General features: G+C 40.5%; 1 protein-coding gene across 1 annotated transcript; it reads left to right on the top strand.

Moving 5' to 3' along the window:
• Positions 1-491: 491 nt before the first annotated feature.
• On the top strand, positions 492-9999 carry LOC128618520 (lanosterol 14-alpha demethylase). The gene is made up of 10 exons (XM_053642157.1): positions 492-1813; positions 2781-2879; positions 3357-3533; positions 4045-4171; positions 4516-4690; positions 5906-6025; positions 6100-6295; positions 6744-6839; positions 6968-7136; positions 8116-9999. The coding sequence occupies exons 1-10, from the start codon at positions 1643-1645 to the stop codon at positions 8289-8291; spliced, it is 1506 nt and encodes a 501-aa protein (XP_053498132.1). The 5' UTR covers positions 492-1642; the 3' UTR covers positions 8292-9999.
• Positions 10000-11192: the final 1193 nt, after the last annotated feature.

The raw sequence follows: 11192 nt of genomic DNA, 5'->3' as shown, positions 1-11192 counted from the left end.
GAAAACAACAGACTGGTGCATTACCGCCACCTAGTGGTATGAACTGTGAACCAACCGGTTTCCTAAAAATAAACAACTTATATATATATCCCTTAATTACATGTCTATTTTCTTGAATATTGTTAGACTGAGCTTTTTTTTAGTGACCTCATTCGTGTGTACACACCACTACAAATTCCTCATATGTGTAACATACTTGGCAACATAAAGAGATTCTGATAAGATTATCGTTGTTTTGTTTTGTTTTGTTTTTGAAAGATGTAAATATGAAGAAATGAAATCTGAAACTCTGGTCTCATGTTCATCATTTGACCTCAGACGAAAATGTCTTCAGTGTACAGCGAAAACAAAGGAACTGGCCTTGCTGTTCCAATACTTTCAGAGGGGAACACTATGTCAGAACACTATCAATTTGAAAACACACATATTACAATACCTCAGACACTTTAAATACAATGATAAATCAGAGTAGGGGAAATATATCTATAATCCATTTCTAAACACTGCACACAGGTGGAGAAAGAATGCGTCCCTGCTGGGAAAAAATCCTCATAGTATCTGTAATGGTTTTAATGGTTATAATGGGAATTGTATTGGTTTTAATAGAAACTGTAATGGTCCCTGTGGATCTCTCTCTCTGTCTCTCTCTGTCTCTCTCTCTCTCTCTGTCTCTCTGACTAGTGGATACCTTTAAGGACCGGTAATGGTTTTAATGGTTAGCTGATGGTTTGTAATGGAATTTCTGTGACCTATTCCTCTTTTTTTCTGCTGTTTTTGTTTTTCTGATATTTTCTCTTCTCTTTTTTCACATCTCTTATCTTCTTTCCCCTTCTCCTGTGTGTTCTTTTATATTCTTTATCATTTCTTTACTTTTCTCATCTGTGATATTTTATATTAATGTCATGTTATTGTCCAGTGTTTCGGATGTTAAAGTCTTTTATTGTACATTTTAATTCACTTCTTTCTATTTTCCAGCAATTTCTTATAAATGTTAAATTAAAAATAAGCACAAATGAATTGAAATTTAATGTAAGCATAGTTTTTCAGACATGTTGGTGCCTATAGTGTATGTTGTTGTGGTGTGATATGTTTATGGTTTTTCCCTTCAGTAATTTGGGGAATAGCTCAAATCCAAAATCTCTCAGCACCCCTGGTTAATCATTTTTCTGTGAAGATGAGTTATAACACAAAACTGTGATTATTAGGAATGAATACTGCAAATCTGGACACAAAATTAAAAAAGCGCTGAAAACTCTCGCGCTCGTGTTCTTTCTTCTTCTTCTTCGTCTTCTTCTTCTTCATCTTCTCCTTTTTTTTTTTTTTTTTTTTATACATCAAATAAGTACAAACAGAATGAACCAATAAGAAACTTGGAGCTGTGGAACGAGCCAGGTGACGTCATATAGTCAGACCGTCCGTTCACAGCACATCGACCAATCAGAACGCAAGGTTGCGTGGAGCTACGTGATTGACACACGGCCTTAGCCAATAGAAAGCGGCTTTGCTGTCAGACGGGGGCGGGGTGTGTTCCGATTTGTGTTTTGATCTGCATGTAGAAGCTTTAATGATGAAGGTGGAGGATTAAAACTCTTCACAGGACTGAACGGAATCGTCAGGCTGGCAATCGAGCTTTAAAATCAAAATGACTATTTTTGAAGTTAGCAACCGGCTAATGGAGAGCGCAGTGGAGAAAATAATGAGCGAAAATTTGACGTTCACGATTCTCGCGATGTCAGCTTTCACCCTCACCCTGGCGTATTTATTTAAAATGGTGTTCAAACAGCAACAGCCGCAGGATAAAGATGACGGACATGTGAGTAAAGAACTGCACTCTCCTCATCTAAACGCCATTTTAACGCCTCTAAATGTGTCTCGAGCTCACTGACGACGCTGTGGGGAAAAAAACCGGCGTTGCGTGTTGCCATGGGAGCGGATCAATCCACCATGCTGCGGAGCGTGGGGGAGTACAACACGCCGCGCTGTCTCTAAAATAGCGAAATAGCCATGAACGCATCGAGAAATATTCAACACGTGGTTATTCTGTCAATAAATTGTAATGAACAATTAGTAAACAATTTTACTATTTTTGTAGATGATTGTCTACATTGTTGTTGAAAATATACGGCACCTATGGAGTCTATGGATGCGCCTCTTCAGAAAATATGAATACAAAAAATATGACTACGCTAAGCTAATACTCCTCCAGACTACACTGACAGTGACACTACACTGTTAAAATGAATTTAAATGCTGTTTTATTTTATGTCACGATATTGCGATATTTCTTTCTTTCTTTTTCATTCAAAAAGATGGGTTTTTTTAATGAAAAAAATTATAATTAGTTAGTATTAATTTCCACAGGTCATTCTCTTTGAGAAATCATGAGAGGCAATTGTGTAAAGCATAAGACAATTTCAAAAAATAAAAACAAATTCTGTTCTTGTTTTAATTAGCCTTTAATGCAGCATAATGGGAACATAAATCACATACACAATTATATGTGATGACTTTTGGATCAGTACAAGGGACACTGTTAAAAAATAAATAAATACATTTTAATTAAATGAAATTGCTTCAGATTAATCAAATTTGAGGATTTAGGGTTTAAATCAGTAACACACCTTACCAAACGATTAACACACACCTCATATTTAGTGTCAAATCTTTTATTGTTTAGTGTCAGACCTGGATATTTTGAATAAAAGTGTCTACAGATATAAACCGCACATGAATTGTTGTAAATTATGAAAACAAATCAATTTGTTGTTTCCTTTTCACAGAAATATCCCCCGTACATCCCGTCCAGTTTGCCGTTCCTGGGTCATGCCATCGCTTTCGGAAAAAGCCCCATCGACTTCCTGGAAAACGCGTACAAGAAGGTGACATAATGTCTTAAGTGGAACCAGCACATGATCTTATATTACTTAATTAGTCCAAAATACCAAACTGCAGGTACCACAGAACAAGACTGTTACGCCATTAGACGTATCTCCTTATGATATTTTTACTCGTAGACAGTCGTCATAGTTACTGTTTGGTCATCGTTAACTACCACTAAAAGGAAGCTCTCAGAAACAAAGGGACCAGGCTGTACTTTTCCTTGTCACTCCAGTGGTACCATCAAATATACATCTTCTGTACCATTTTAGGTAGGTGCATATGGTGTACCTTTTAATTAGCGTTTAGTGTGATGCTTTAAAGTCACATCGATGCTCCTTAAGGTTTACTACATTCACATTTCCTTCTGAAAAATGCGCACTAATGGTACAAAGGATGTACGTAAGGATAAGTACAGTTTTGTGCCTTTATTTATGCAACTTCCTGCTTTTATATATTCGATTTATCCTTGTTTTCAGTATGGACCCGTGTTCAGCTTTACAATGGTGGGGAAGACATTCACCTATCTGGTGGGAAGTGAAGCATCTGCTCTGATGTTCAACAGTAAAAACGAAGACCTGAACGCTGAGGATGTTTATTCACAACTGACCACGCCCGTGTTCGGCAAAGGAGTCGCCTACGATGTCCCAAACCACGTACGCCATTGTGCACTTCATGAAGGAAATACAGTGATTACAATGAGCTAAAAGTGATTGAGGATAGAAATGAAGATGAATGGGGGGGGCCATGATAATGAAATTTAATGTGAGAAAGATTGGGAGGAAAATTGTGGAAAATTTAAGAACAGCTTTAAAATATCAGAACTGCTCTGATTTTGATATTTAACATCGAGAAAAACTAAAAGATTTAACCATTAATATAATTAGGGGGATGTTAGTGTTCGCCCGGTTAGTCTTGTAGAAAAGGGCAAGATAATGAAATTTCTCATATTGCATATCACAAAGTGCAAGGTTTAACAATTTACACGGTTAACTGATTGGTTCATTAACTCAGTTATAATGTATTAGTTTTTGGATCTGATGTTATTCATCAGCAAATAAAGAAGAACCTAGCATAAAAAAGCATAACTAGCCCTTTCTGGTGAAAATGTACAAGTAGATATATGTCTGTGTGTGTCTGTGTGTGTCTGTGTGTGTCTGTGTGTAGGTGTTCCTGGAGCAGAAGAAGATGTTGAAGACGGGGCTGAATGTGGCTCGCTTTAAGCAACATGTACAGCTCATTGAAGAAGAAACGAGGCAGTATTTCCTCCGCTGGGGGGATAGCGGGGAGAAAAGTGAGATACAACACACACACACACACACACACACACACACACACACACACACCTTTAGCTTTGGTTTCCTCAGAGTGAGATTCATGAATGAATCAAGGGTACCCCTTAATTGGACCCTGTTTTTTAGCTGTACTCAAGGATTTGCTTTTTATGCTGATATGCTGAAGATTCCCCACAAGGGGGCACTACCAGCACTAGTGAGAAGCTAAAGTACTGCCTCAGGAGCCCAACAGACCACCTTGAAACACTTTCTCATACATTTCTCCTATCATATTCTTTCTTTCTACTCTCCTCTTCCCTTTACTTCCTTTTTCTTCCCCTTCTCCTTTCACATGCCTGCTCAGATCTGTTTGAGGGTCTGAGTGAGCTGATCATCCTCACGGCGAGTCGCTGTCTGCACGGCGTGGAGATCCGCAGCGTTCTCACTGAGAGTGTTGCTCAGCTTTACACTGACCTCGATGGGGGATTTACCCACGCTGCCTGGATATTACCTCCTTGGATTCCTTTGCCAAGCTTCAGGTAAACCCCAGCATGTATCAGTCCATTGTTCATTGGTTGATTGGACATGGTTGCAAGGCATGATGCAGGATATGTACTGTTTCCTTCAAACAGTGCAGGGCTGGGTCTGGATGAGAACTTAACCCAGTTTTCACCATTGTTGTCACTTAGCTGTGTTATCTCCAGGCTACAGTGTTTGCAGATGAGTCTGGTTAATAGGCTATTATTTCACAGATGGTATTATGTTTTTTCTACAATGCATTCTCTGCCCTCCAGCAGAACATACACCCAGACATACATCGCACTAACTGGATGTATAAAAACAGGCTTGGCAGGTATCACCCTGCATGGGAGTGGTGTATGTGCCCTGTTCTCTAAGATCAAGTACTTCTATATGGGCACTGTACTGGTTTCTTCAGGTGATCCCTAGGATTTGCAGAAGAAACTTCATATGGAAATTCTCCATGAGCATGTAGTGGTTTTGCAGAGTAGAGTGGCAAGAAGCTGGATCATTTGCAGATCGAGCAACCAGCATGAGACTGCATTAGTCACAGCCTGAGATGACAGAAGAACTGAACAAGCACCTTCTGAAACAATCGCAAATCATCAAACACTACACTGAGCTTTCATGCATTTTAATAAAGAGTGATTACTTGAAAAGGGAAGACATGGCAAGGCATGAAACATGGAATATGTGCAACAGATCAGGCTCGCAGCCCTTTCCATTTTAAGTGATAAGATACTGTAATGTCCAGAAGAAGTCTGCCAAGCACGCCCAGGTAAAGGTAGGACCTTGGCTATCTGATGGTGGGTAATGAAAGGTATGAGTTTGTGTCAGTGGTAGAAGAAGCCATGTGTAAATGATATATTCCCAAGAAGAAGGGTGTAGAGGGAAAAGAGAAGAGGCCCAAGCATCAAACCTTGAGGGACACCAGTAGTGAGTGTGCATGTAGCACGTGTGGATCCTCACTGAACCTCATTCTGGAGACCATTGCAGCTATCAGATCCTCTACTCTCTCAGGACCTCCAGTTACTGTGTGTGATTGTGGGTGTCATGATCCTGATGAATAAACCATATGTCCCAAATGAAGTGTTCTCTGTTCTCTTGCACACTTGATACCATCACAAACACCATTGTTTCTGATACTTGTGTTAGGAAACAGGCATGGATCCAAGGGCATTTCCTAACTCGATCATTGCAAAGAATGTACTTTCATTCCTGTTCTCTATTGGCAGGCAGCGAGACCGCGCTCACAAAGCGATAAAACAAATCTTTTACGAAGTGATTGAGAAACGCAGGAAGAGTGCAGAGAAAGAGGAGGACATCCTACAGACCCTCATCGACGCCACATACAAGTATTACATCACTCATTTTACACACAAGCGTATATTTTATAACACATTACCTCAACCTGTCTGTCTCTTTGTAGAGATGGCCGTGCTCTGAATGATGACGAGATTTCAGGGATGCTGATAGGTCTGTTGTTGGCGGGTCAGCACACTTCGTCCACCACCAGTGCATGGCTAGGGTTCTTCCTGGCGCGAGACTCTGCGCTGCAGAAAAGCTGCTACAATGAACAGAAACAAGTGTGTGGAGAAAACCTGCCAGCCATCACATACGAACAGGTCAGGCACCATCACAAGACACTACACTACCCATAAACACCTGGTTGTGCTCAGCAGCTCCCACAAATTCATCAGGGAAAAGCTTTCATTGGGATTTTTTTCCAGGCCATTTGAGCCCAGGGTTCGGTGCTTTTGGTGAACACTGTTTTACATCCCTGGTCTTCTTAAAATGGTGGTTTGGAGTTCACTTCCACGGAACTGTGGTGTGGCCAGAGTAACATGATTCGTTCGACGTGTCACATTACTTGCTGTTTTGTAATGTGAAACGCTTTGTGCTTTCGATGGAACAATTTATTAATATATAAAAGCCAAAAGTACTGTGCTTCTTCACTTGTGTTACGCTTCCCACATATAGGCCCAGAAAGTGTCCTGGGTGTGGAGCCATTAGACTGGCTGGAGGTGTTTAATGTGAATACTGAGCTGTTGTTGTGTGGTTGATGTTGTGCAGCTGAAGGACCTGAACCTGCTCGACCGCTGTCTGAAGGAAACTCTGAGGCTCCGCCCCCCCATCATGACCATGATGAGAATGGCTCGAACTCCTCAGGTATGAACACTACTGTTCTGGTATGAATTCTGCCCCTGTTCTATTGCACCATATACCTCTGACTGGAACGTCATCGTCTCCGCTGCCCTGTGGAACCCGTAACGTTTTACTTTCTCTTGTTTGTGTAGAAAGTTGGAGATTACACCATCCCTGCAGGACACCAGGTGTGCGTGTCGCCCACAGTAAACCATCGACTCCAGGACACCTGGAATCATCGAATGGACTTTGACCCTGATCGTTACCTTGGTGATAACCCCGCCGCTGCAGAAAAATTCGCCTACATCCCATTCGGAGCAGGTGGGCGTGGTTACATTCTGGAAACATTCTTAACAGAGAGTGATAACATGACGATAACAATATATTCTTATAATATTTGTGATAATTTTGATACTTTTACTGATATAGACATAGCAACATTTTTCACAAATGACTCAGAAATAGACTCCATTGTTTAAATACTTTTAACACCACACGTGAGACCAGAAGAGAAGATAAAGAGGGAAGAAATACAAAAGGGAGGGTAAGAAAAGGAAGAGGGGGGAAAAGCAGAGGGTAAAATGAAAGAAACTTTGTGCAAATATGTGAGAAAAAATATTCATTTACACATACAGTATAGTGTACATACACACACATATATAAGATTAGAGAAATCTACACTATATGGCCAAAATTATACACACCCCTGACCATCACACTCGCATGTTGTTCTAAGAGAACAACTAAGAGGCTCAAACCTGTTCCAGCATGACACACAGTGCACAAAGCGAGCTCCATGAAGACGTGGTGTGTGAAGGTTGTCCTGCACAGAGCCCTGACCTCAACCCCACTGAACACCTTTAGGATGAACTGGAACTGGAGTCTCCTCACATCGACATCAGCACCTGACCTCAACCTCACTAACGCTCTTGTAGCTGAATGATCACTAATCCCCACAGCCACGCCCCAAAATCACACTCACAAATCCCCACAGCCACGCCCCAAAATCACACTCACAAATCCCCACAGCCACGCCCCAAAATCACACTCACAAATCCCCACAGCCACGTCCCAAAATCTAGTGTAAAGCCTTCCCAGAACAATGGAGCACATTCTAACAGTAAAGCGGGAACATGCCCATGGTTTTTGAATGGGATGTTCAACACTCAGGTGTCCACATACTTTTGGCCATATAGTGTAAGTAAGAGAAACAGGAGGAAACATGCTCAATACACTGAGAGGAAGTATGCGGTATTGATTTCTACTGTAGTGGTTATTTTTGTTTGTTTGTTTGTTTCAGGCCGTCACCGGTGCATCGGGGAGAACTTCGCCTACGTGCAGATTAAGACAATTTGGTCGACATTGTTGCGTTTGTTTGAGTTCGAGCTGGTAGATGGTTATTTTCCAACTGTGAATTACACCACCATGATACACACCCCCAACAACCCCATCATTAGATACAGACGGAGGACATAACACACACCATGATGCAACACTGACAGATGGAGGCCTGGAATAACACCCAGGATGTTCTGTCATCAGTTACACAGAGCAAGCAGTGATCGAGAGCAACACACACACACTCTCTCTCTCTCTCTCTCTCTCTCTCACTCTCTCTCACTCTCTCCACTGTGATGCTATTTGTAAATAAACAGTTTTATAAATATATACAAATCAATTCTGAAACTTTGTTGAACTGTGAAAATAATGTAAATGTTCAGTTAAAACTAGAGACGCACCGATACTAAATTTCTTGGCCGATACCGATAAGCGATTATTCAGAGTGATATCGGCCGATACCGATAACTGATAGTTCTGCTTTTTATGCCTTCTTACAAATGAATAATAATTAATTCCACAATTCTGAAAGAAATGAAAATAAAAACTTTATTCTCTCCATTTCAGCACGTTGTTTGACAGTAACTGATCTCATCAACACAAAACACATTACTCACATTAACACATGAACTCAATTCTGATTAAAGTAAGATTATTAACTTACTGAATGTTATTAATTCATATGAATATTGACTGAATTGTAAAAAACCTCCTGTTAGTCTCACATTCACTCTCCACAAACACAAGCATTTCTACTTCATCACTGACATCAAACTGGTCATATATAGGCCTAATATAAACCTTTTTTTTATGATATTAACTTATATTAACATTAACTCCATATGAAACATATTACTCTACGAATATTTTTCTGTGCAATATATGGCAATATATACCTTTTTACAACTCCTCTTCATTTAAATCTTTCAACGAGTTTGCTCGAGCTGAAACTCGATGCCAAAACGGTTCACTGCTGCTACTTCCGGTGTAAAATTATTGTAATTACAGCGATTACACACTGCATCTTTACAAAATCGATGTGTCCCCCCCTTTTATTGGCCGGATATAATTGGCCCTGATCATCAGATGTTTTTAAACTATCGGCCGATAGCCCATAGCGGGAATAATTACCTTTGTCGGCTGATATATTGGTGCATCTCTAGTTAAAACTGTTCTAGTCTTCTTCTGTTTCTGTTTTTTATTTCTTCTGACTGGTAACCTGAAGAAGATTTTGAGGTTGTTCAAAGAAGAATTAAACTCATGATAATTATCTCCTAACTACTTACCTTTCACTGTTCACCTACAACATTAGCTAGCAGGCTAAGCATGAAGGTTCTGGGGCTAATCATTGTACCATGTCATCCTCTACTAATCTGAGTACTGAACATGATTGGTCCAAAGCTGTAGAGCCTATTTTATGACATCACAAACATTCATTTGAAAGTCTCTGTTTTAAAAGAATTGCGTGGTATGGCGTTACAGTTCGCAGCTCCAGGGTCACCGGCTCGATCCTGAGCTCAGGTTACTGTCTGTCCTAAAACATGCCCATAGGTGGCTACCCTGAATTACCCGTGAGTGTGAATGTTTGTGTCCTTGGTGCCTGCTGATGTATTCCTGCCTCATGATCAGTGTTCCCAAGATAGACTCTGGATCCATTGAGACCCCGACCAGGAAAAGTCATTCCTGAAGATGTCAGAGTGGTGGACTGAAACAGAATCAGGTGAAGTAGAAGAGTGGAGTGATTCTGATTCTGAAAGCCACAAGCATGCATAATGAAATTAAACAGTTTTAATAATATACAAAAGATAATAACACCAATATCTTGATAAATGATAAATGTCAATTGGAATAGGTCACAGATAAAATCAAAACATCTATTACGTAGATTCCAGTGATATAAGAATTAAAGACGTCTAGTCTACCAGATAATAAGCGAAGAAGAAGAACCAAAAGGGAGAGTGAGGGCGAAAGGCAGGGGCTGATTAGGAATGCTCAAAACAACACATACCAAGAACACAAAACAATTTGGTTCTGGTACATCATGACATAAACTAGAGACCTTCAGAATTGAGACAGAGAGACCATGCCTGTAACTTATCAAAGAGTAATAGCCACGAAGTTACAGAGGAACCCAGGGTAACTTCTACGCAACTAAAGGCCTCTCTCACATTGACTAATGTTAATGTTCATGAGTCCACCATCGGGGAACCCCAAACAACAATGGAGTGCATGGCAGGACTGCAAGTCGAAAGTCACTACTCTCCAAAAAGAACATTCATCCGGAGGTGACTAATGAGACGTGTAACCACAAGAAGAGGAAAAAGGAATCAAGAAGAATCACATGATTGTCCGAAACAGCAACATCAGATGGAGTAATGTGAGGTAAACTCTTCAGCAAAGTGATTATTTTAATGATGACTGTTGATGAGGCTGCATCTGGACCAGGACGACTTGCCATTATTGAAGGAACAATGAGTTCTGAATGATACCAGTGAACTCTAAAGGAAAATGTCAGGACATGAGTCTGTGAACTGAATCTGAAGAGAAAGTGGGTCATGCAGCAAGACAACGATCCTAATCACACACGTCGTTCTACCAAAGAACGCTTAAAGAAGAATAAAGTTAATGTTTTAGAACGGCCAGGTCAAACTCCTGACCTTAATCCAGTAGAAATGTTGTGGAAGAACCTGAAGCGAGCAGTTCATGTGAGGAAACCCACCAACATCCCAGAGTTGAAGCTGTTCTGTACTGAGGAACGGGATAAAACTCCTCCGAGCCGATGTGCAGGACTGATCAACACTTACCCCAAACGCTTATCTGCAGTTATTACTGCACAAGGGGGTCACACCACATACTGAAAACCTGTAAAATATCCCCAGGTTAAACTAATCCCGTGCGAGTGCACTCTCTGTATTTTTTTTAGGTAGTCGATTCGTTCTCGACATTTAATCCAGTCGCCAAAGGCCACTTTGACAGAGGCACATTTATCGCAAACTTCTGAAAGAATCTCCTCTCAAATGGAATGATACTGCACTACTT

The sequence above is a fragment of the Ictalurus furcatus genome, chromosome 14 (assembly GCF_023375685.1).
Source record: "Ictalurus furcatus strain D&B chromosome 14, Billie_1.0, whole genome shotgun sequence".
NCBI classification, from domain to species: domain Eukaryota; kingdom Metazoa; phylum Chordata; class Actinopteri; order Siluriformes; family Ictaluridae; genus Ictalurus; species Ictalurus furcatus.
The sequence above is the reverse complement of the archived record's forward strand: the minus strand, read 5'-3'. Positions and strand labels throughout refer to the sequence as shown.